The sequence below is a fragment of the Ursus maritimus genome, unplaced genomic scaffold (assembly GCF_017311325.1).
Source record: "Ursus maritimus isolate PB19 unplaced genomic scaffold, ASM1731132v1 scaffold_30, whole genome shotgun sequence".
Taxonomy (NCBI): domain Eukaryota; kingdom Metazoa; phylum Chordata; class Mammalia; order Carnivora; family Ursidae; genus Ursus; species Ursus maritimus.
The window spans coordinates 3,397,037-3,421,992 of NW_024425564.1; the positions used below are offsets into that span (position 1 = coordinate 3,397,037).

The 24,956-nt window shown below is 50.3% G+C and overlaps 2 protein-coding genes and 1 long non-coding RNA gene across 8 annotated transcripts in view; 1 reads left to right on the forward strand and 2 right to left on the reverse strand.

Annotated features, from left to right (window-relative positions):
• ZNF76 (zinc finger protein 76) overlaps positions 1-888 on the reverse strand; it is a 35,139-nt gene extending 34,251 nt beyond the window's left edge. The window contains exon 1 of one of the 3 annotated variants that reach the window (XM_040644723.1): positions 682-884. The gene's annotated coding sequence lies outside the window, so the exon portion shown is untranslated. Of the gene's footprint in view, positions 1-567 lie in introns of all 3 variants that reach the window. The other 2 variants (XM_040644722.1, XM_040644726.1) reach the window with 2 other exon arrangements.
• Positions 889-952: 64 nt separating this feature from the next.
• Positions 953-24,956, forward strand: part of LOC103665465 — a 69,537-nt gene continuing 45,533 nt past the window's right edge. For all 3 annotated transcript variants that reach the window (XR_569298.2, XR_005838742.1, XR_005838743.1), the window contains exons 1-2: positions 953-1,692; positions 4,652-4,695. This is a non-coding gene — a long non-coding RNA (uncharacterized LOC103665465). The remainder of the gene's footprint in view (positions 1,693-4,651; positions 4,696-24,956) is intronic.
• The window catches only part of SCUBE3 (signal peptide, CUB domain and EGF like domain containing 3), a 33,682-nt gene continuing 17,969 nt past the window's right edge, over positions 9,244-24,956 (reverse strand). The window contains exons 5-22 of one of the 2 annotated variants that reach the window (XM_040644729.1): positions 24,767-24,889; positions 24,458-24,574; positions 19,835-19,951; positions 18,072-18,194; positions 17,479-17,595; positions 16,861-16,986; positions 16,455-16,571; positions 16,213-16,317; positions 15,806-15,922; positions 15,315-15,473; positions 14,826-15,041; positions 14,309-14,470; positions 13,939-14,106; positions 13,267-13,428; positions 12,647-12,844; positions 12,009-12,161; positions 11,805-11,884; positions 9,244-10,234 (exon numbers count right to left, since the gene is read on the reverse strand). In XM_040644729.1, coding sequence (XP_040500663.1) covers positions 10,085-10,234; positions 11,805-11,884; positions 12,009-12,161; positions 12,647-12,844; positions 13,267-13,428; positions 13,939-14,106; positions 14,309-14,470; positions 14,826-15,041; positions 15,315-15,473; positions 15,806-15,922; positions 16,213-16,317; positions 16,455-16,571; positions 16,861-16,986; positions 17,479-17,595; positions 18,072-18,194; positions 19,835-19,951; positions 24,458-24,574; positions 24,767-24,889 — 2,510 coding nt within the window. In that variant the 3' untranslated portion in view covers positions 9,244-10,084. Of the gene's footprint in view, positions 10,235-11,804; positions 11,885-12,008; positions 12,162-12,646; positions 12,845-13,266; positions 13,429-13,938; positions 14,107-14,308; positions 14,471-14,825; positions 15,042-15,314; positions 15,474-15,805; positions 15,923-16,212; positions 16,318-16,454; positions 16,572-16,860; positions 16,987-17,478; positions 17,596-18,071; positions 18,195-19,834; positions 19,952-24,457; positions 24,575-24,766; positions 24,893-24,956 lie in introns of both variants that reach the window. The other variant, XM_040644728.1, reaches the window with a different exon arrangement.

Here is a 24,956-nt window from a genome sequence, read left to right on the forward strand (position 1 = left end):
AAACTACTGGAGTAGGGCTTTAGAGTTACCAGGAAAGGTTTGAGGGGAGCCACCAAGTTTGTGGGCGAACACAGGGTAGAACCGTGGGAGTTACCGGACCAATGGGGTCACTGAGAAGGTTGGGGGGTCACCTAGGAGGGGCTTGAGGGTCTCGGGTCTTGAGTCACTGGATTAGAACTGAGGGAGTCACTGGGTTGTTGGGTGCCTGGGCAGAGGTGGGGAAATTCCTGGATTGACAGTCAATGAATAAGAATTGAGAATTACCTGGCGGGGTTTTAGGGTCAGTGGGTGGGGTGTAGGGTCACAGAGGTGGAGGCGGGCGTGGGGTTTGGGAGCCGGAGTGGGGTTTAGAAGTCCTGGGGGAGGAGTCGCAGGGCGGAAAGAAGGGGCAGAGATGGGGGCCTGGGCCCCGGGTGGGGGAGGGGTCAGGTCGCCGTCTAGCCGCCCGGACGCTGGGCTAGGACCGGAGGAGGGTGGGCACGCCGGGCTCGGGACCTTCCCGGGGCCCTGCGCCCGCCCGTCCTCCCACCTGGGCACGGTGGACCCACTCTTCCCGCAGCCACCAACCTGACAGCCCCCGAGGGCGACTCCGCCGACAGACCGCCATGCACCGGGCCCCGCCACCAGCGCCGGCCCCGCAACCCGCCTGCGCCATAGCCCGCCCGCCCGCGCGCAGCTTGCCTCGCGCGATATCCAGGTTCCAGGGCCGCCGCACTTTCCTCTCCTCGCAGCGCGCCTCTACCGGGCCCCGGAACCCGTATAGAAAATACAGGGCACGCTCCACCCCGCACCCCCCGTCGCCGCGGCAGCCGTCCTACTTATCCAGGTTCCCGGGACCCTGGAGCCCCGGCGGCCGGGCCCTGAACCGTGCCCCTCGGAGCCCCGCCCCGCCCCCCGGCCGTGTGACGCACGGCCAGCGAGGCCCAGCGCCCGGGGAGGGCGTGATGACGTCAGGACGCCTCGGTCAGGGCCTGGGCGCGGCTGGCGAGCCGGGTCGTCGCTATAGCAATGGGGAGCAGCCACCTGTCCCTCCGAGGGACTCGGTCCACCTGAGGTCTGAGGCGGCAGCGGGGAGGAGCCCGAGGCCCCGAGGGCTCGGCGCTCTCTAGTCGGCTGCCTGCAGGCGAGAAGGGCGCTTCGGGAGCCGGGGGGGACAGGAGGGTTAGGTTGTGAGGGAAGCCGTTCCCGCGGGTCCCACTGCCCGCCCTGGGGCTGCGGACCTTCTCCTTGGGGTTCAGAGCCCCGGGGCTTCCTCCTGCGCCTAACCGCCCCGAAGCGCTTTACTGTGCGCAGTCCGCAGGCACTGCCTACGATCTTCGAGCCAACCCCCTGAAGGAAGCAATTGCAGGTATTAGTAGCTCCTTCTCGAAAAGGACGTCATTGAGGAGCCCTGAGGGGCGCCCTGACGGCCCTCGTGGGTTCTCTCACGCTCATTGCCCCGTCAGCCCCACTCGCAGCCTTAAGGCCAGCTACTCCCCACTGTAGGCTCGCCTCGGGGTGAGCAAAACCAAGCCCTTTTGCAATTTCCCCCTTCCAGAAGGGAGGGGCTACGTTTGGGGAATTTGCAGAAATCCACGGAAAAATTAAAAGGGAGTGAGCTTTTGGTAAAACGTTAAAAATAACAGAGGAGTTAGATAAGGAACTGGCAAAGGTGGCTTCCTAGGAGAGGAATTGGGTGCCTGGAGGAATGAGGTGAGAAACTTTTCCCTCTCCTTTTAGACTTTAACTTTTTTTTTGTATCCTCCCTCCCCTCACCCCAAAAAATTTAACTTAAAAAAAAAAAAGAATTTTCAAAGGAAGTATTCCGATAAAATAGAAACATTTACAAACTACAGGGTTTGGGGCCTGTGGTAGCTAACGATGCCATTGAGGGCACTGACAGCTTCTTTCCTCCCCTGTCAAAAGAGTTTAACCAGAAAGCTCATTTTTCAGTTTTAGGCATTCCCTCTTGCCAATCATTTGTTTTGACACAACCTTTCCAGAGGTGGGACTGGGGCCAGAGTTCTCTCAGGTTCTCAGTTTCAGTGGGCAGTGAGTGACAATTGATGGCCCATGCTTATGGTTAATAATTGAGCCTTTCTATACCTCCTGGTGTAGAAATAAACAGCCTGACCACTGTGGTGGTCTTTCTGTTCCTTTTTGGTGGAAGTTTGGCAAATTACTTTACATACCTGCAGAGAGAATAAATAGCATGTCCTGTAGCATAAACTCCTGGTTAGAAATAGAGCAGGGAATAGAACTCGGGTTGTCTTAGTTTGTCCCCACCCCCCTTTTTCCATAGTAAAAAATACATTTATCCTTTCTCACATTCTATGCGGATCCTAATTTAATTGGCTAATCACCTCTCCTATTACACAGTGAACAAAAACTCTGGGAAATGTGACTTTGAAGTAGTAAGACTACTCAGGAGAACTGGTGAGGAACATATTTTGGAGTGGAGTATAGAAGATCATGTCTAGCAGCTTATGTTCTGCCTTTGAGCCCCACCCTGGCAATATACCACCATATCCGCTAGTGGTCTTTTTAAGATTTTATTTATTTATTTGAGATAGAGAGAGAGGGAGAGCGTGAGCACGAGTTGGGGGAGGGGCTGAGGGAGAAGGACAAGAAGACTCCCTGTTGAGCAGGGAACAGATGTGGGGCTCAATAATCTCCAGGACCTTGAGATCATGACCTGAGCCAAAGGCAGAGGCTTCACCGAGTGAGCCACCCAGGCGCCCCTAGGTTAGTAGTCTTAACATTTAAAAAAAAATGGAATCTATAAAAGAATTTGAAAGGACTGTATAACCCCTTGTTCATTTAAAAGTTGGTATCTAAATTTCCCATCACAAATTTAAGTACTAGTAGAAGATATAATTTCTGAGTTACTGTAAATTTTAACATTTTAAACTAAAACCATTCTGTAACTCTTAATTGTATCCAGTGGACTCCAAATACCCTAAATATTTGATGCCCACCATCATCTATTTAAAATATGAACAAGCCCTTCTTTAGCAGAAATTTTATATGGTTCCCTGTCTTCTTGAACTCCTAATTCCATCACTTCCCCTACAGAACTGTATCCTAATTAGTACATTTTTATGTTTTAAAGACTTTTATTGATCACTGTCACACTTCTTTAGAACAAGAATTAGTATAAATTTTAAGTATATTGCCTGTGACCATAGGCTTTAATTGTTAAAAAGTTTCTTTTGAATTGAATTGTCATTACAGTTATTACTGGTACACAGTTTATTAAAAAAACATAAATATATTACATGTTTTTATAACTTGGGAAACCTAACAAGTACAATTTTTAAAATGCATCCCTTGGGGTGCCTGGCTGGCTCAGTCAGAAGAGCATGTGACTCTTGATCCTGGGGTCATTAGTTCGAGCCCCACATTGGGTGTAAAGATTACTTAAATGCATAAATAAAAACTTAAAAAAAAAAAAGAAAATGCATCTCTTAATGAGAAATATGGTGTTTGTCAATTCAGTTATTTATGGATGAGTATTAATTAATGATAGGAGATAAGGTGAAATATCCATTCTCTGTTTTTTATTTTTATAGACAATAAGCATCAAGAAACTTTGTTCATGTAGTAATTGGGAAAGGAAGAGATTTGTTACAGCAGTAGTCCTTGAGGCTTTGAACACTCCTAAATTACATGCCAATAATCAAAAATGTCCTATTACCAAATAATATTCTCATGTACTATCAAGTAGAGTCCTTTAATTTTATTAAAAACAAAGAATTGGAAACCACTGGACTTGCAAAAGGATTTGTTATCTAGTCATTAGAGTCTCAGTTTCAGTCTTATAAAAATTACTATTAGCTACCTGTTACCTTGTCACTCAGAGGCACCTTGTTAATCAGAGACTGATTTTCATGCTCTTTTACCAACACAATTTTTAAAATTCTTTTGTCTTATCATTATATGTTTTCAGGATCTTTTTGTGAAAATATTGAAGTGCAGATTCACTTCAGTATGGAAAACACGTTTCATTTGTGAAATTAGCAAAGCCAGTCTTCTTTAAACCAATCAGCCAAATCAGACTTACTTTCTGTTAGGAAAAAGTTTGACTTTATTCTTCAATTCAAATAAATATGTTAATATTTGTTTTAAAGAATATTCTAAAAATCACTGGGAAATAAATTATTAGCTGTAGCTTATAAAATAGATTACTGAAAATCGGTCATGATTAAAATTATATAGAGTTAATAATTAACATTACAAAAACTATAAAAACAAGATAGTACTGTTTCTCATTATATAATTTGGAATAATACCGTGTAATATGTAGCTAAATCCACTAGTTAATAAGTGAGAAGTAGGATAGAAGGCATGTTATCCCCTTGGGAGATATGGGTATGTACTTGTGTTGAATTCTGATGTTTGGCTTTGGGGGACAATTAAATGATCATGTTTAAAAATCAGAAATAACTCTAATTTTTTAAGACTTCATGACAAGCTTTTTCTCACATATTTAATAAAAAAAGAAAAGTACATTTGCTAGGAAATAATGGATTGAATAGCTAACAAACAATTTGGTTTTACTAGTAGGAGGTAGAAAATAGTTAACATTTTGTAAGATGAAATACGAGGACTGATTGTAATAGGAATATTTTGATATGGATAGAAAAAACAACCCCTCCCTCCTGTTCCCCAGGTTTTTATATCCTGGACCATGGATGAAGATTCAGCATGGGTGAGGTATGTGCCTTTCTTTTGTAAAGTAGGACAAGGACTATGCTGAAAGAGGAGGTAGAATGGAGAGTGCGTAAGTATCCTGGCTGATTCTCAAACAGATTCGTTTGGTGGAAGATTTCTAATAGAAGTTGAGGATCTGGAAAGTTATTTCCTTAAAATGCTCCTCAGATTTCCTTGCCTAGTACCTCTTGGAAGGTCTTCACATACCCTTGGAAAGAATTCCTTGGAAAGTCTTCATGTGCCCTGTTTTAAAGACTGTTTGATATAAGCAGACCCAACTGTACTGGCCCTGGTTATACATTAATCAGGGACATCATCACAAATATCCTAGGAAAAAGGTGGAAGACTTGGTGTTTTGGAATAAAAGAGGAAGAGGTAAGTCAGAGAGGATGGCCCCAAGCTGATGTAGTCATAATAGTCCTGTATTGGTCCTTGGCTTTGCAGTTCTAGAAATGTGATTTTGTCAGTCCACAAAAGTGTTCATGTTTTGTCACACTAAATCAAACTTACAGGAAGTTAATGTATAAAATGGAATGCCAGTGAATTAATTTATACTCATAGCCACCAGGTTTTTCTCTCCTGTTGGGAAATGTATGTGGAAAGATCATTATAATCAGAATCTTACCTGAGGAGTATGGATCTTGAGCATGGCTGTTGTTATCAAGCTATGATAGCCTGATGCACAATGCAGGGCACATAACAGGAGCTCAGTAATTGAGAAACGAATCCACCTATCCTTTATAGATGCTCACAGGGAAGTTTAGGATTCTCGTAGGCCAACCCAACATATTTTTTGATGAGGTAGATTTTGCCTTGTTTATCTTAAATTGCTCTATCATGTGGATATTAAATCCAATAAAATTTCATGTCAGGGAATTACATAATTGTAACAAGTTTTATCTGTCATCTCTGAGCCTAGAAATTGGGACCGTTCATTTGTATGAGACTGGAGATTGCGTTCCTGTGCCCTGTGGTAGTAATGGTTGTAGTGTCTAAATGATATTTCAAAATTCTGTTGGGTGGCCAAGAGTGTACTACATGAAAAGAACAACCTTGGGTGACTCTCAGTGCTGGTATTTTGCTAGAGGGGACATCTTAATTAGGGAGCCTGTGGCCTGGCTAGATTTGGGAAACTGTACTATAGTGAGGAGAAACAATACCCTACATTTCCCCTACTCCCCAGATCCCCCTTAGGGGATAATTCTTGATACTGCCTTTAAAAATAGAGAGACAGCCTTTTCAAATTCCAAAATCATTAGGAATAAGATGGATAAATGAAAAAATTTTATAAGTCCTATCTGGAAGCCAGAAGATACTTTGTTTCCTCAAAGGTTTTTCCAGCTCTAGAATAAACTATTGAGACAGAGAAATAGATGCCAGGCCAAGGAATTTCATTTAGTATTTTAATAATAATAATAAAAAAAATACAAAATCCAAACATTTCTTTTTACAAGTTCAGATACATTTTTTCCCCAAGTGCAAAATACTCTATGAACTGCATCATTTACTGTTTATCGTTGGTTGTATAGGAGATGCTTACTATATTGGCAGCAGTGGAAGGCAGATATAAATACAACATCTTGAGATTCTTTTTCTCCATTAAAAAAAAAAAAGCCTCCCACATGGTAATGATTATTCTCTGAAACTTCAGTTTAACTCACACAGAAGAATAAAGTTTTCAGTTTGTCCAAACTGCTACAATGTGTTGTCTAGATAAGCTGATAATAGAACTGGGGGTTCTAGTCTCTCTAATCATGTATTTTCTTAAAGGGTTCCTAGTCCAAATAATGGCCCAAGGACAGGGTGTGCTATCTTTGAGACAAGTCGGATTTAAAGATATCCTTGTGTTTTTGCTTCCACTTTTATTGTGCTTTAGAAAGAAGCCAAGCAGGTTAACATTATTTTCTGCTTATGGTCAGTTATACTTTGTCTCCCTCCCTCTAGTTTGAGCCTGTTATATTGAGGTTAAGAAGTAAATAACAAAAGTTTGAATGCTCTATTAATGTTTTCTGACATTTTAAGATAATGACCTGCCAATCCACTAGAGTCCCCCAAACATGCCTATGGAGAACACTTCTCAGATACAAAAAATTTCATTAAGGCCGGAGACCAGGGCCATATTACTTAACTTGCAGCAACAAATCCGAGCCTCCATTACCTCAAACTACCCAATCCTGGGGAAGTCAGAGCAGTCACAGCTCAATGTCTGCCTCTGGGGATTTATAGGCCTAGGGCAGGGGCAGCTCAAGTGCGGGCTCTGGTTGGTTGCTGAGGATTTAAGTGCCTTTCTGATGTGCTTCACTTGGCGCTCAGAGTCCTTGCAGAAATGGCTTCCGATTCCCAGACTCAGATCAGGGCAGGTTTTGTACTAAGATAAATGAAGCCTCACAGTACTGTGGCCCTGTAAACAACCCCCATCCTGCAGAGAGGCCTTGGGACTGGTTCATGAAGGGTTCCCATTTACACCATCTACTTCCTTTCTTACACTGGTCTGACCTGTAAAGGCCTGGAGAGTCCCTGAGTGTTGACTTCTCATTCAGTCCACTTAACCCCTGGTTTGATGCTCCAGGACTGGCTTCCTCCATAGGTTCAGAAGTAGCTTTGCCTGGATTGTTAACCCCCAACTTGGACAACCTAAACTAAACGTGGTGGACATTAGCAGGTCTTTGCCTGCTCACCAAGATCTGTCTTGACATCAATTAAGAATCCTAGTGGTCTGTACTTTCCATACTGTGGAAATCATTTGCAGTTTCCAGAAACCATGGAATAAACTATTGGAGGAAATATGTTTATGTGTATGTAGGGGGTGACAGGAAAGGAGGATAGCAAGAAGCCAGACCCTGAAGACATAAATTTGGAAGTACTCTGCTTAGCTTTCTAAGAGAAATGCAATGGTGGGGAGAGAATCAGAAAGTTATCCTAGCTTCTGGTGGAGAATTAGGATGGTCAAAGTGGATTAAAGCAGTTTTCATGGCATTTCCTAGGAAGTGTGGATACTTCTATTAAATTACCATTTTCTTGTATGGAAGCAGCCATTTTGTATCTTTATAGCAGAGTCCTCTGACTCAGAGAGACAAAGGAAGCCAGATACTCTACTGCCAAGGGCCGGGGGTGTTGGCTAATGGAAGTCAAGGGAACTAGCTTTGACCTTGGCTACCTACTGACTAAGGCTATCTTTGGCTGGTGAATGCTACTGATTAGGGAGTGAGGGGATGGTGCAATCTTCTTTATTTAGTGTCAACTCTCCTGGGGGAGCAGTTACCTGGGACAGTCACTTAGAAATGAACCCTAGAAGTTAATTGGTAGCCTTTGACTGAATAGAACTACAGCTTTGGGGGAAGTATAAGGAGCAAATGGAAAATAAACTTAGGCAGCAGTGGGATGAGGGTAGAATGTATGCAGGATGGGGCTTGGGTATGGAATTGATTCTTCCTTTTGAAAAGCAGTAGTGGAGGAAGCTAGGCTTGAAGTCAACTCCCAAAGGGAATGGCAAACAGGTGGGGGTAGGCAGAGTGGCCAAGGTCAGGCAAACTTCATGCCTGGATAGCTGTCTTATTCTTGGTTCCCATAGCTTTGTTTCTGGCCTCAGGGCCCTGAGTCAGCCCATCCCCAGGGGGGTTTGTCCCGATCCTCTTCCATGTGTACACCAGGGGAAAACAGGATGAAGGCAGGGAAAAGATGGAGGCTTTCCCTACTTGGGGGTGGAGAATCACTGACCAGTTCCATCGGCCTCTACAATTGTGAGGTCCATGCTGAATCCATGGAGAGGCATAGCGATGGCAGGATTGGTTTAGCAAACACAGGTCCCCCTCCTTCCTGCTCCATCAAGTCCCCAGAATTACTCCTACACATCAGGTGCCTCTGAGCTACAGTTCTGGGTTCCCCCGGCTGAGGGCTCCAGAGATCTGGATGGCCACTGGTGGGGGAGCAGAGACAGATCAGATGCTTCAGCACTCAAGGTTTATGAGATTCAAAACCTTTTTTCTTCCACTTCAAATATACACTCTTCTCTCTTGGGCAGCTATAAATAGGCTTGTTCTAATAGAGGAAAAAGAAACAAAAACAAAAAACAAAACCAGAAAACAAAAACCCCTCCCTCTAGACAACATAGGAAGACTCAAAATGATTGCACTTATTAGATGTGGACAGGGTGGGCAGAAGGCTCGCCAAGTGTGCACACATTCCTCTTGCTGCCCACAGCCTGGGGCCAGAGGTAGGTGGCTCTGGGCTGGCTGCAGAGCAAGGTCCTCTTTGGTGGAGCCCTCAAGCCATCTGGGGCTACAAGGGAAAGACAGCGCTGGGGCAAGGCCCAGGCTGGCTTCTGGTCAGCAGCCATGTTTCTTTAAGGACAACACTTAGCAAGGGGAGTAGGGCTCCCCCAGGGAGCACTCAGGTAGGGGTGAGGAAATGGCTGGGCCAGGAAGACAAGTAAGAAAAGGGATTGGTGTTTGAGGCTGGCTTCCAATTGTTCTGTAGTCTAGTCCTTTAGATGATACATTTTCCCTTTCTTTCTTTCTTTTCTTTCTTTCTTTCCTCTTCTTCTTCTTGTTGTTGTTCTTCTTCTTCTTCTTCTTTTTTGGGGGGGTGATGCTTTAAAACCTGGTTTCTGTCCTGCAGAGCTATAGTCTTTCTGTTGGGGAATGACAGCAAACATTCAACATGGTAATGCCTGCTGCTTTTCCTCATTCCGCTGGTGTCCACTAGCCCAGTGGTATGGGCCTTTTGTAAGCCCTCATGGATTGGACCCCAAGCAGACATATGGGGGAAGGAGGAGAGGAGCTGTATAGACAAAAAAGCCAGCCGTGTGGGCAGTCCGGGGCTCGAACCACGTGCCCCAAAGACCAATGTTGGCATTAAGCCTGTAAATCAAAGGCTTCTTTGGCAGAACCCTGGGTTGTTAGAATCACCCTGGGGGGCACAGCCAGGGGACATTTTGGCTCCTGACTAGCAAGGCACAACCCAATAATGGCAGAAGCCCTTCTTCCCCTGCCCCATTCCCCACTAGACCCACTTCCTTCATGGGCCTCTAGCACCCTCCAAGCTGATGAGGCCCGGGATGTGAGCTGGTAAAATGGGCAGTGTGGCTGGGAAGGGGAAGGGGACACTGTTCTTTCACCCCACAGGGGTACTAGAGCCAGCACTTAATGGCTTTTCCAGGGAGCATGTAGGAAAAGGGACCACAGTAAAGAGAGAGGGAGAAAGACAGAGAAAGGTAGAGAGAGACAGGAAAGGAAGCTAGAGAGACAGAAAGGAAGAGTGCTTGGTCTATAGTGATTTTTTTTCCTCCAAAAAGAAAGAGAGGAGAGAGTTCCTCATCTGGGGATGGGGGCTGCCGGCTCTGAGGGCTAAGGAGTCTGGGGGCTTTAAAACCTGGGTCTTGGGCTTAGGGGCACTATTTGTAGGGCCTCAGGAAGCTGGAAACTTTGGAGCGGAGTAGCTTGATGAAGGATTTCGGCAGCATCTCCTTGTGCTTCTCTGTGTACTTGAAGTAGTTCTGGGGGTGGGCCAGCACCTCGAAGAAGGCCTTGATGAGCTTCTTGTCCTGCAGAGGTGGCAATGTCAGCCTCAGCGGTGGGGGTGGGAAAGAGGGACACCAGCCTCGACTCAGAACCAGCCCCTCTTGATGTTGACTAGGCATGCCCAGAGGTGAGCTCTGGATTTCCATCCCCACCATCTGTTCCTCTTTTAGAATCCTATAGCTCTGTCCCTGGCAGCTTCCTCCTTCCATTGCTCACTTCCCAGTCCTTGGAGTCATCCTTGACTCCTCTCTCTTGCCCACAACCACAGCAAATCCTGTTGATTTTACCTTCAAAATATATCTGGTGTCTGAGCATTTCCCACAGCCTCCACAGGCCACCATTATCTCTCACTTGGACAACTTGCAGTAGCCTTCTGCCCTGCTTCCCTGCTGCCTGCTTCCACCTACCCTTGTCCCTCTACAGACTGTCCTCCCCCACAGCAGCCAGAGTGACTTTCTCGGTTCTTAATTAGATCATGTCCCTTTTCTATTCAAAACCCTTCTCTGGCTTCTCTTTTCATTCAGTAAAGCCCAGTCCTTTGCATGGTCCATGGGCTGAATGTGATCTGTACCCTGCTCTCTGTCCTCCAGCCCCCCTTGACTTTCTTACTCTGCTGAGCTCCCCTGGCTTTCTCAGGGTTCTCAAACATGCCACACCGCTCCCATGCTTCTCGGCTTGAAGTGCTGTTTTCCTGATCTTCTTATGGGTAGCCCTTTACCTCATTCAGGTCTCTGCTTAAGAGGCCTTTCCTGACCATTCTGTCTGAAAACAGCAAGATGGTTTATGGAGAGCCTACTAGGTGCCAGGCACTGTGCACTGAGACTCAGGTCTTCTGGCTTCCAGCCCCTCACCCCCGCTTTAATCAAAACAGCCCTACTACTTTATGCACTGGAGTTCAGATGCTTTGAAACGTGTCCAAAAAGCACTGCTGAAATGATTTTCTTTGTAGTCTGCAAGTTCTAGGACATTTTTGTCATTGTGTCTCTTATTTTGATGATAATATTAGTAATCATAAAGATAAAACCTATTCTTGCATTGATAATTTATGAAGGATAATACTGTGGCTAGGACTGTAGCTTCCTAAGTAAGATTTTCTCAAACTGGGATCCACAGACCCAGGGGGGGTCTAGTTCATTCGTCAATGTTGGTTAACATTTCTTTTCCTTTAAAATAGGTTGTGCTGAATTAACTCTGAGAAATGCTGTGCTAGATCTGCTCCTTTTCTGTGGAAACTGAGGAGGGAGGCAGGGAAGGGAGGGACTTATGCAGAAGCATCTTTGTGACCTCATTTCCCCCCTATTTCTTGGTGCAAGCGGTAGGGCACATTTCGTCTCATCTTCCTTCCTCTTCCGCCACAGTGTAAGGTAGTGTGAGGGACCCTGAAGTCAGATGGGCTTGGACGCACTGGGCATGTTCTGTAACTCTGTGCCTCAGTTTTCTTATGCATAAAGTGGGAATGATGAAAGTACCTATTTCATAGAGTCTTGTGTATGTCAAGTGGGAATATTCCTGTAAGCCCTCAGCCTACTGCCTTCACATTCTCACATGCTTGTTAAATGCTGGCTGTTCTTGTTGTAGTGCATGTTCACTTGCCTTTAAAATCTCCTGGTGGTTTTCAGATGCATAGAGCCGGCCGTCGCGAACAATGTCTTCTACTAGCTGCTCGTAGTCCTCTGCAAAATCAACCAAGGGGAGCAGTTTAGGAGTGGAAACTCTTCCTTCTCCCCCTGCTCCCTCCTAAGACTCAGGAACCTCACCTTTCTCACCCACCTCCCTGGCATTCCTGCCCTTGCTCACCATCATAGGTAACATAGGGTATCTGGAAGCCACGAGCACTGTTGGCCTCGCTCGTCTTAAAGTTGATCCAGAGCTTCCTGGAGCGGGCCGTGAAGGCAATGGGCCGTTCATAGGTCTGGCAGGTCTCATAGGTGGTAATGGAGGATGGGGAGGCTGGGAAGCAAGCAGCAGGTCAGGAGAACAGCAGGGCAGGCTACTCAAGCCCTCATGCAGGAGGGCCGTGGGGGGAAGGAGTCATGCAGACAGAGGCTCTCCGCTGTGCATGCACCCCCAGCCCGCCCCCCAGCACACACATATCCTCTCCCACCACCCTCTGCTTGCTCCACAACTCCTCTTTGACGTTCGGGCACTCACAGAGTATAAGAAATTTGACATTTAAATGAATGGAACAGCAAAAATGCTAGAACAGGAAAGTGACATATGTAACACTATTGAAGTTCTAATCCCAATGCTGGCTTTCTTAACTCTGCTCTCCTCCAAACAGAGCATTCATTGTTATTTTCCTTTGTTAGCTTCTCTCCTCCCAAGGCCTCCCTTCTCGCTACCCCAGTTCTTCCTGTACCCATCTTCTCTCTGTCTCTCTCCCTCCCAACCAGATTTGAACTGCCCTTCCCTGGCCCAGCTCTGCAGCTACCCACAGTTCTTTCTCATGACGAGGACATCCCCACACTCATCCTCAGATGGCAGGAAGATCTCGGGTACCACGATAAGGATCTTGCGCTTGGGTGGGGGGTTGATGTTCCAGATGCACTCCACGCCAGCTGGGTAGTTGCCTGGGTAGTTGGGGGACTCGATATAGCCAGTGAACTCACCGAGCTCCCCACCACACTGGCGATCTGTATGCAAACCCAGGTGCAAGAAAGACAGCAAGAAAGAGAAGGGAAGTCAGTGGGGAAATGAGTTAGGGATGTTGAAGCATTTTGAAGTGGAAATCAGAAACGTGTAGGCAGCCACGTTCCTGGTTCATCATCTCTTTTCCAAGTTCTGGGTCCACCTTCCTTCCCGCCCTTTTAGTACCTTCTCATCTCACTTCACCTCTCTGGCTCCCCATTACCTGTGTCCAGCGAGATGGTGCCACGGGGCCAGCAACTGGTCTTGGGATTGAGTGGGTTGGGAGAGATGGAGGGTGGGACTTTCCTGCCCACCACTCCCTAGCCTTGCTCCCTGTGGGTTTACTTATCCTACCCCCAACCTCTTCCCACGGCCATTGTTCCCAGGCCTCTCTACCCCTTTTTCCACCACCTGGCCTGCTACATACTCTTGCACTGGGCCACGCTGGTGGAGCCATCAAAGTCAGTGCTTGTGTTTCCTGGACAGCGGGTGCAGAAGTTTTGACGGAAGTCAGGCTGATAGGAACCCATGGCACAGCGGATACAGCGATGGATGCTGGTGTTGTAGTAGTGACCAGGGGAGCACTGGACTGCAAGCAAGGGGGAAAGGTAGGAGTTAAGATAGGCAAGTGGGAGTTCTGGGGCATCAGATGAGCAGGACACAGGCATCCTGGAGAAGCAAGAGACTGAAGACACCCCCAATTCTTTCCAGAGTCCCAGCCTTTCCTAGTCATGCCAGAATTTAAGCCTAGGAAAAACAAACTTGACAGACTGGTCAGTTACTGGGCCAGTCCTTTTCTTTCAGACACGGAGCATCATGCCAAACCTATAGAAACTCATTTGTAGTATTGAGAGGAATGTGCTACCAGTTCTCCAAAGCAGAGAAGTAAATGGGACTGTTATTTATTAATTTCTAGACTTGGGACCGGTAAGGGTCAGGATGCGTTCTCTGAGCAGGGTGGTATGGTTGGTCAGGCAGCTTGGCCCTTCCCAGTCTGGGGAAGATGGTGGGGCAACATATTTAGGTTTATTTTGAGGACTTAGAGAATTTTTTGGAAGTAGTTCATGTTGGGAAATCCCCAAGTGAGTAGCCCATTCACCTTTGGTGTCACAGTCTTGGAAGGAGATGGCCCCCTCATGTTTGGTGGTGAGGCCCCCACCACATGGGAAGCACAAGGTCCGTCCTCCTTCAGGTTGGTAGGTGCCGCGTGGACATGGCTGGCAGGGCTTGAACCCATCTACAGAGTATTGGCCAGGCGAGCACTGACCTGCAATGAATCAAGGGCCCAACTCTGATGGGGATGGTCCTGGTCACCCCACAGGATTACCCAGTCTCAGGGACAGAGGCACACAAACAGGATGTTGATAAGGAGAGTGGTCGGAGCCTGGGCCTGCCCTTGGGAGGTCCCATGCCCGTGGGCGTCCCAGTGCCCACCCTACCCCATTCTGTATTGTTTGTTCCCCTGGCACCTGCACATGTGGTGACGTTGGTGGCTCCGAGAGGCCCGTGGGCATCACTCCCAGGGCAAAGGTCGCAGGAGAGCTGCCCTTCTCTCTCCTGGAAGGTGCCCGCTGGGCATGGCACACACTGCTCCGTCTGGCCGTGGTAATACGTTCCCTGCGGGCAGCTGACTGAGGGAGAGTCGGCCGCGCTAGCCACCCACCCCCCTATTTCCCACCACCCAGGCCTGGGATTCCCCTTCCCACTCCCCCAGATTCAAGGAGAATCTCTTTGGGAATAGACAGAATCCTGCTTGGGAAGATCAGAGGCCAACGCTTGCTCTGGGAGGGTTGGTGGCCCCTCTGGACACGATACCCCTCTAGATTTCAGCCTGGGACCAGGGAGGGGAGGATGATAGGCAGGAGGGTCTTGGCTGCCTCACAGTTTGAGGTACAACTGAGGCCATAAAGTGTCCTGCTCTGAGTCAGGCCCAGGTTGGGCCTTCCCCACTCCCCTGTTCCCCTTTTCCCCAGCAAGCTCCCTTACCACACTTAGCCCCAGTGCGGTGCTGCCCAGGTCTACAGGCCTCCGCCACCTCGGCTCGCTCCCCAGCTCCTGGCCCCGGCTTGTGGGCCAGTTCATAATCAAGGCCTGCCAGGCGCAGCAGGAAGCGGTCCTGGTTGATGGACTTTCTAAGCATCTTCAGGGACCCTTTCAGGCGCCGTTCCATTCGCTGTCGGAGGCAGGGGAGTCCACAGGTAGCTGGTGGTAGATGATGGTATGAATCAGGGAAGGAAGAGAAAGTGGCTCTGAGCAGGAGGGCAGGAGCAAAGCTAGGAGCTGCGAGGGGCATGGTAAGAGGGCAGGAGCAAAGCTAGGAGCTGGGAGGAGCATGGTAAGAGAGACTGACTTGGTGTTAGGCGGGGTCTGCCCTTAGTACTGGCGTTGCCCCTTCCTTTGCTCCTGAGACCCGTGGTTTCCCTACCTCTGACCCCTTGCTTTCCACCCTCCTCCCAACAGTGCCCCCAGTCCCACCTGTGGTTTCTTCGGCTCTGACCTCTGCCTCCAGTTCCAGTGTGAGCCTAGTGACTTCCTTGCCTGGAGGGGTCCGGGCCCGCCGGCCCTTGCCCTTCCGAGAGGAGTCACACTTGAGGTGGATGAAGGTGACCTGGCAGTCAGAGCAGGGGGCACCACCTGGGGGAGAGGTCTTGTCAACCCCAGGGGTGCCCTCTGGGGAGAGAAAGTTCTCTCTCTCAGCTCTCACTGTTCCACCCCAACCCAGACAGACCTAACCAGATCTCTGCAACTATCTCAGTTGGCTTTTAATGTAGGATACCAATTATTTGGTGGGGGGATACCCCAGGACTTCCTTGGGCCCTATGCCTACAAGAGCCTTTTCCCCTGCTCTGTCCAGAGTTCATGACGCCAGTGGGTTTTTGGAGATCTCGCTAATAAGCAGAGGAGCAGAGGGGTGGGAAAGGTGTGGTGGCCAGACAACCCATTGGGGTAGGGGCCCCAGTCCAGACCTTGCCCCAGGGTCCTGCTGGCCTCCTCCATTTTGCCTTTGTTTCGCAGGTGCAGACGGCACTTGGCATCCTTGATCTTGAAGGAGGCCCGCTGTTTAACCGACAGCACTGTAGCCTCTAGAGGGATGGTAGAAGCTCAGCACAGCCTGGGGGCCCCGTGGGGGTGGGAACTGCTGTGGAGGGTATTGAGAAGCTGGGCAATAAGCCAGGGGCTTGGCTGGAGAAGGATTATGAAAGCCAGGGGAATCAGATGTTAGGGGCAGAGGGAGCAAGGCAGAAGGGCTGACGAATAACAGAGCAAGGAAGGGGATCCAGGAAGAAGTAAGGCCAGGAGGATTGATGAAGAGAAATAGGGATTACTAAGCAAGAGAGTAAAGTGGGAACAAGGCCTCTGGGCTGGTGCTCACCATGGCAGTGGTTGGCGTTTGTGCTGTTCCCGGGGTGGCCAGCTCGGGCTGGAGTGGCCCTGGGGCTGGGGGTGCCACAGCTCACCGTGAAGCCATTCTCAGACTCTGAGAGAAGGGGGCTGTCACAGCTCTGAACCGCCCCCCCAACACCTACTGGTTGGAGTAATGCAAGGGAAGCAGAAGAGCTCCCTGCACAGCCAGCCTTTCCTCCCTGCCAGCCTACAGCAACCGCCTCTGTGTACCTGGCGAAAACCGGGCCCGGGAGGGACAGGTCAGGGCACAGGTGTCCTTCTTGCCAGACCGGTTGCAGCTGAGCATGGCTTTCGAGGCACCGGGACTGCTTTGACACTTTACCGGCTCTAGGAAGGGGAGAGAGACCTGAGGAGGAGAGGGCCTTCCTCTCCCACCCTCCTCCACCGTTCACTAATTTGGAAGAAGAGAATTAGCTACCTACAGAACTGTGATTGTAAACAGAGACCGATGAGGGGATTCTTTACCAGAAACTTCAATTTCTAACTCAAATGACTACATTATCCTTCCCTACTACCTCACAGCTTCCTCAGTGTGGAAGGACCCCATTTCCAGGGCCCCAGTTCCCACCCTCCCAAAGTGCAGTGCCAGCTCTGGCCAGCAGAGGGTGCTGCCCACCTGTGCAATCTTTGCCGTTCCAATGCAGCCGGCCCTGGCCCGCTGGGCAGGTACATTGGTAGCTGCCAGGAGTGTTGATGCAGCCGAAGCGGCAACCTCCGCGGTTGATGCTACACTCGTCCACATCTGGGGGAAGGAGTAGGGAGACACCACCGATGGTGGGGGCAGAGGAGGAGCCACGGAGTGGGCAGTGAGTGAGGACCTTTTGAGTTCCAGGTACTCCAAGATGACTACTGGCTTGAAAAAAGCTCAAGCCTAGGACTTCTGTCCCTTATCTCTGTCCCCAGTCAAAGAACAACTGACTGAGAAGGGGCCTGGCTGACAAGCTTTTTAAAGCCTTTCACTCCTTCCTACCACTGGGGCTATAATTTGGAAGTTGAGGATGGGAGTCAAGAGGCAGCGATGGGATGGGAGAGAGGAATTATGGAGGCAGAATGCTGTTCCCTAATCTCGTCTCCTAGTTGTCTTAATTTCTCCCAGGTCATCACAATGGACGCAGACATGGCACATGTACCTGGGGAATGCCCATAGCCACAAGCCAACTCAGGAACTTGTTCAATGTCAGGGTGTGGAGGTGAAAGGGGCTACGTGGTGGAGGGTCTGAATTTGCTGGCTTACCCCCACAGTGGGTGACACCATACAGCAAGTAGCCATGATGGCAGAGGCACTGGAAACTTCCTGGTGTGTTGACACATATGTGGTCACACGTTCGATCAAAAGAACACTCGTCTATATCTGGAAGAACAGGGATACAAGCCACTGAATCTGTCTTGAGGCATTTGACCCTGGGACCCCTTGCTCAGATGAAGGACCCACATGAGGGCCCTTGGCCCTCCCTCATGGCCCAGCCCTAGGATCAGTGATTTAGCAGTGCCCACCCATGCCCTGTGCCCCCTCCACTTGTAGTCTATAGAGTTGGGCATTGTGAGATCTGGTGCCCATGGAGCAGGGTCAGCATATGTGGTTAGGCAGGTCAGATCCTGCCAAGGATTTGAAACGGGGAGAAATCCATCCCTTCTCCTTGCCTAGAGCAAGGTAGAGCTGTCTGTCAAGAAGAGGGGGTACGTTTGCTAATTTCAGCATGACACTGCCTATGAAGACTCTTCACAGTGTCCACTGACTTTATCAGACTCTGGCCCTCTGGCCTCCTTGAAGCTGTCCTACCCCTAGAACCTCTCCCCAGGCTTTCCCCTTGGCCCACGTCTGCTCACCCTGGCAGTTCCTCTCATTGATGAGAAGCTTATAGCCCTTCTTGCAGCTGCATTCAAAGCTGCCCACTGTGTTGCGACAAATGTGGTCACAGCCCCCATTGTTCAAGCGGCACTCGTCTATGTCTGGGGAAGAGGACAAAGTAGAGAGAATCAAAGGTGATACTAAAGCCCGTGGACAATAAATAAGGAGATAACCTCCTTCCCTTCCTCACAGAGACAGAGAAAATCAAGCAGAGTCCTGGGCCTGCCGTTCTGACTCCTCTCTCACTCTCTAGTCTCTGTTTCTTCCGTGTTTGTAGGATCTGTGGCCATTAGGAACACCTTTCCTGGGACTGAGCCCTCTTAGAAAGGGACAGATGGGAAGCAGGGAGTTGCCTGGAGTAGGAAGTAGGTAGGCATTTGAACTGGGGGGCTATTTTCTGCCCCTCATTCTGTGGTGATGGCCCTTCCCCCAAAGGCTGGTGGATAAGGTTTATCCCTTACTGACCCCCACCCCTGCCTAGCCTAAGAGCCCTAGGCGATTGTGTGGGGGTTGGCACAGAGAGGAGGAGATTCAAGGGGCAGCCCCTCAGAGAGGAGGAGCTAGGAGAGAGCCAGGCACCAGGACCTCCAGGAGAGCCAGTGAGGCTGGGTAGCTGCTGGGGGAGGGGTGGGGGCCAGGCAGGGGGCTGGACTGGGAGAGGTCTGGAGAGGCTCAGGCCTGAGGCGGCTTTCAGCACTAGGAAGGGAAGGGGGGCCCGTGAGCAGCTTCCTTCCTGAGGTCAAGTTCCCCAAGCTGGTGGCAGACAGGACCCAGGCTACTCACCCCTACTTGGGGGAGGGGGCAGAGAGGGCAGTCTTCCACTTCACTCTTAGCATACCTGTCAACAGTCCTTCCCAGCAGGAAACCTTTCAACTCTGGCTGTCTGACCTGCTGCCCCAGCCCTCCCTGTCTCCCCATCCTCTCTGCCAGCTGTTGGGCCAAAAGACACAAAGAAGGAACCCAGTCCTCTTTCCAGTCCTTCTTGTGACCAGGGGACACAGATCTGATGAATCATTATTTTCAGTATGGCTACCGTCCCTTTTTCCTCCCCCACTTCACCTTTCTCCCAGACCTGGCTTATTAAAAGGAAAGGAAATAGGACGGACAATCTGGGAAATTATACCATAATAATAGTTAACACAAGACGCTTACCATTTGTCAGGTACTGTTCTAAGTACTTTATGTTTAATTTATATACAACTGATTTAGTCCTTACGACAAGCACCATTATTGTAGTGGAACTGAGGCACAGACACTCAGTAACTTGCCCAGGATTGCAGAGCTGGGATCTGAACCCAGGTAGCCAGGCTCCAGCATCAGCGCTCCCAACTGCCACCTTCTTCTCCCTCTGACCATTGTAGCCTTTCCACTTGGAAAGGTCTGGGGAATGTGGGTTAAGAAGGTTATGGAACACATCTGTGACCTTGTACACACACAGTCAGGGCTCAAATATCCTAGACCCGGGGACAAATGAGAATGGCATGTTCATTAAGCAAGAGGGTTAGGGACCCGCAGGGGGATAGGAATGAGAGTAAGGAAAACAATGTAGGGTTGGGGCAGGAGGCACTGCCGCTTGAACTGAGGTGGGAAAAGCGGACAAGAGACAAGCGCTAGCCATGCCCTCAGTTCTTTCTAATCAGGACAGCCTCCAGGGGTCGAGGAGCTCCCATAATAGGTACTGTATCTCTGGTCCCAACCTCAGCCCCTTACCCTGATGCTCCTGTCCTCTGAGAGTCCTTACCTTTGCAGGTCTTCCTGTCTGGCTGCAGCATGAAGCCCACAGGGCAGCTGCAGTGGACGCCCGTGGCTGCATCATGGCACTTACTGTCACAGCCCCCGTTGTTGACAGCACAGGTCTCTGTTTAGGAGGGAGGTGGGGGATGGTAATTGGGTTACTGGCTTGGAGGAGTCACAAACTCGAGGGGAGGAGAGTGCAGAGGCCTCAGCTGCCTCCCTGTGCTTTTGAAGGAGCATTCAGTGGAGGCTCCCAGCCCCCTTCCTCCCATCAGTCCCAGCCCCCATCCCCTCACGAGTGCAGCCAAGCAGTCCACTTCCCTGCCCCCTACTTGATTGAAACAAGGTGGACAGCAGTGAGGCAGGTACAAGCCAGAGCTGTCAGGCAGGAATGTGCTGAGGGGGTGGAGGAGGTGGAACGGGGAGGGCGCAGGGAGGGATGGGAGCTAAGGAAGGGTGGTTCTCAGCCGCCAGGGAACAAGAAGGGACAGACAGGAGTCTCCTCCTTTTTCCACCAACTATCTCTATGGTGTTGATAGTCTTGGGAAGAGTGAGCCTAGTGATCCCTAAGACAGCGGAGGGATGGCCACCAATTCATCTCTCCCTTCCTCCTTGCTCAGCTGTCTTAAAAAAAGATCCCGGTTCCAGGCCTGACTGCCCGTCCTCAGAGGAGAGGCACATCCTTGGTCATTTCCCAGCCCCTTCCTGGCTACCTCCAACTCCTCCCAAGCCTCTTTTTTAGTTCCAGGTGGAGATAAGTTGGCTGTTCTGTTGTTGTTTTCCTTTCCTAATGGGGAGAGACTGTCTAGGTAGGAGAGGGGGGCAAAAGGAGAAGAAGAATCCAGAGGATGAGGCAGGGTATAAGAAGGTAGATGAGAGCCAGAGAACCTCAAAGCTAAGTAAGTCTCTTCGGTTGTCCCCTCTTGACTGGTAAGTTCTCTCTTTGCTGAGAGGGTCACAATAGGGAGAGTATGGATGGTCACTCTCCCTATTTTCTGAATTCAGAGCAGGACATAAACAAGCTTAAACTGCAGCTCAGGAGAGTCAGGTAAGCCCAGGGGCAAACCATCAGTTCAAATAGCGCAAGGCCCTGACCTAGGGACTCTGGAGGAGGCGCGGGCCATCCTCTGGGGGGCCTAGAGTTCTCCCATCGGAGAGACAAAATCCCAAGCCCTCTCCTAGGGAAGAAAGGAGAGTGGTTCTCTGAATCAAGGGAACTAAAAGAGGAAAGCAGCAGAGAATACTATCATCTTGAATCTTTGACTCCTAAAACCCAAGCCCAACCCTTGTCAACAAGGAGACCACCAAGGCAAGGGTTCTAGAAGAAGCCCAACTTTGCCTGTGGGTCCCCAGTCATGCCCTGGTTGCTCAAATGCCCAGGTTTGGGAGTAACCAAAGTGGGATCTCCTATGTGCCACTCCCACCCTAGTCTCCTGTGGTTCCCCGAGACCATGGGAAGAACCTGGGAGGGAACCTTGATTTCAGGCTCCAAGCCTCGTCATTCCCCCCAAGAGTGCTCTTAGCATAAGAAGAGGGCCCCCAAGCCCTGGAGCAGGGAGAGAGGAACAGAGATCCTGCGCCAAGACAAGGTAGGTTCAGAGGGATCCAGGGTGGGGAGCAGCGGAGCTGGCACAACGTCCATCCAGGTCAGACCAGGAAGCCGGGCATAGCTGCCCTTCCCTGTAGGGCAGCATTCGCCAGGCCAGGGTTGGGCCGGCAGGATGGCATAGCCTCAACCCTTTGCTCTTCGGGTTGCAGTATTAGACCACAGTTTAATCTGTGCTTGCTCTGCTCCAGGCACTTAGATGCTCTGCACACACTGTCTCCGTTTTCTGAGCAACCCTAAGGGAGAACTCTGTCTCCCTGTCTACAGAAGAGTAAACTGAGGATCAGAGAAGAAAGTAGCTTGCTGGAGGTCATACAGTTAGAAAGTGGCAGAGGCAGGATTCAAACTCAGGTCTGTCTAAATTCAGATGTCATGCTGGTACCCATAATGGTGGGACAGAATGGCGAGTGATGCTGTGAGCTGGTGTGGGTAAGAACCCAAGGACATGGCCCCAAGGAGGGGATGGCCTCGAACTCTATCCCACCCCTATCTCAGCCACCTAATGGGCACAACGGGCGAGCTGGAGCTGCTGGGTCTTTTGCTGTGTAGAAGGCAGAGAGAGGGAGGGGGCAGATGGTTGGGAAGGGGTGAGGTGTTAGAAGGTGGGAGAGGGAGAAGGGGGTAGGAAGGAGCAGGAGAGGAGGAGAGGGAGAGGAACAAAGACAAAACCAACATGAAGGCTTCTGGGCCAGCTCTTGGGGACTCAGGTGTCCTGTCACCCACTGGGCCCAGTACCCAGGCTGCAGGGGAGCCCTGCTCGTAGGCTGGAGTCCAGTCAGGCTGGGCCCAGTGGGCATGCAGTTAGTGGGAGCCCCAGCAGGTTAGCCCTTCCCCTAGCAAGCCAGTGAGAGCAAGCGGAGAGAGCAGACATATTTACCATTAGAAACGGCCTGAGGGGGGACGTGCTGCTCTAGCCGCCTTTCCCCTGTTTAACATTGTAAAAAAGCTGTTTAGATGCTGGGCAGCAGCCACTGTGGCCCACTGGGCCCCAGCCCCCTCCCCGCCCTCCTCCACCCCTGTAGCCCCAAACCACTAGCCCCAAGTGATGAGCCCTGAGACTCCTACGCTTAGCTCCCCAGCCTTGTTCTGCCTGGCATCCTCAAAGAATCCAGGCCCCCACCAGGTAACTGGTGGAAAACAGAGTACCAGAGAGGGGCCATCATGGGGATGGCGTCCAAAGGCAGAGCTGGGACGCAATCTCAAATCTTACAAGCCGCCAAATCCCAAAGGGTGCCGACCCTTTTGGCTAAACTATACTGCCCTTTCCGTCTCCCCGCTAAATTTGAATGTCCTGGCGGCCCTGAACATTGATGTTTCCTCCTACCAGGGCTGGGGAGAAAAATGAAATCAGGGCAAGGCAAACTAAGTTCTATTGGAGAAAAGGAAGAGGAACTTGGGAAAAATACAACCGTGAACCCTTAGAGCTGCCTCATTTGCTCTCTTCTGCCTCGCTTGGCCATGGTCCAGAAGACAGAATGGGTCTTGCATTAGAGAAGAGCTCAAGCTTACTAGGAGTATTTTCAAAAGCAGCCATGCCCAGGACTATTTGAACAGAAGGCAACCAGAGAGGGACCTGGCTCCACATTCATGGGTCCGAGCTCTGTCCTGATACATGCAGCTTTTCTTTGGGGACCGCATGCAGTTTCTTTTAGGGGATTTTGGGGATGTGTGAGTGTGTCCAGGGGATGGTAGGAGGTTTAGGAAGCAGAAGAATTTGACTTATGAGGAAAAAAAAATGAAAGGAGCTGGAACAAACCAGCTAGGAGAAGGCAACATGAAGACCTAAAAATGTCCCAGCGTCTTTGAAGGGTTAGTTCAGAGGGAAACGTGTAGCAGGAGAGAGTTTAATTAAAGAAGTTTAGAACTGTGTGTGTGAGTCACTGGGGCAGGTACTTGGAGGACACCTTTAAGAGCATCATTTGCTCCCCTGTTCTTGTGTCTGGGGGTTAGGGCAATGCTGTCTGCAGAGACAGGCGGGGTCTCTGGAGAGAGATGGGAAGAGTCTGGTTCTTAAGCCGAATGTCATGTCTCTGACAAATACACAGAGCGACTGTGTTCACGCTTCCTCGTCCTCCGCATGTTGTAGCCCATGAGATGACCGGCATCCATACAGCCGTGCCCACAGAGCAAGCTTGCCCCTGCCTGGCTCCAGACACGGCCTTTCTCCCTGCCCAAACCCTTCCCTTTCATTTCCCACTTCTCCAGGGGGACAGCTTGTCCCATCGTCTTTCTCAGCACTCTGTGAGCACGTAGTAATTGGCCTTCACAAAAGTCCTAAAGACAGAAGGGGTGAGGAATTAAACTTCAGGAATCATGGAATCAAACCCATCTATGGTACCTGAAGGTATGTGAGGTAAGGCCTAGGAATTCAGGAAAAGGGATCCAGGTGTTAAGAAGGCCCCAACCAGGGCGAGAGGGATGGAAGGCCGGAGCTGGTGGGGCAGTGAAGGGCTGCAGGCAGAAGTGTGGAGGAGAGAGGAGGGGATGAGGGCAAGGGGGAGGGGAGTGGGCAGGGGTACACAGGACGGAGAGGAAGAAGAAACCTGGAGTCAGGAAACCCCATTTGTCAGTTCAGGGCTGGTTGTTCCAGGAGAGAGCGCTGTGTCCCACCCTCAGTTCCAGAGCGGGGACGATGGGCTATGACAGCTCCCTTCTTACCACACTAGTCCACCAGGGCCTTGGGTCAGGCTTCGTCAGCTCCATGGCCCCAGCTCTCCTCCCCCTCTCAAGCACAGCCTTGGTCAACAAGCATCTCTGCTAATTATTCCCAGTTTGGCAACACTTTATCCTGGGTAAAGAGGATGGTGAGGGCCCCTGGGGGGCAGAGCAGGAGAACTAACGGGCGGGGGAGAAGAGGGTGAGCCCTGCAAGCTCTCAGGTTGTCCCTCACTAGACCTGGCCTTGTCATCTGGCTCTTCAGTACACTCACCAGTCATTCTGCACCCAGCACCCTCCCCTGGTTCCCTAGGCCCCCAGCCCCACCCCTCCATCCCAGCTGGACTCGAGTTCATGGGCCTCACCCACCGATGCATGTCTTTCCGTCGGTATGGAGCACAAACTTGACATGGCAGCCGCACCGGGGACCCTGCTCTGTGTCATCGCACGTGTGCTGGCAGCCACCATTACCGTAGTTGCACGTCACTGTGCAGAGAGGGCGGGAGGCCTGTCAGCCTGCTGCTCCTTGGGCACCAGCATTTTCCACAGCACGGAGACTGGCCCTCTGCTCTAGTTGCCTCTCCCACGCTCCCTTTTCCTCCCACGTCTTGCCGCCCAGTCCCCATGCACTTCCTCTTTGTGTCTCCTTCTCCCCCATTGCCATCCCTGTTATCTCACGTTTACAGTCCCGTTGGTTCTTGGTGAGCTCGAAGCCAGGGCGGCATTCACAGGCAATACCCCCTTTGGGTGTCTCCCGGCAAATGTGAGCACAGCCGTGGTTCTTGTTCATGCAATTCATTCCTTCTAAAAGGGAAGAGGAGGGAGGTGAGTGCTCCATATCCCTGGATGCCTAGAGGAAGAGAAACTA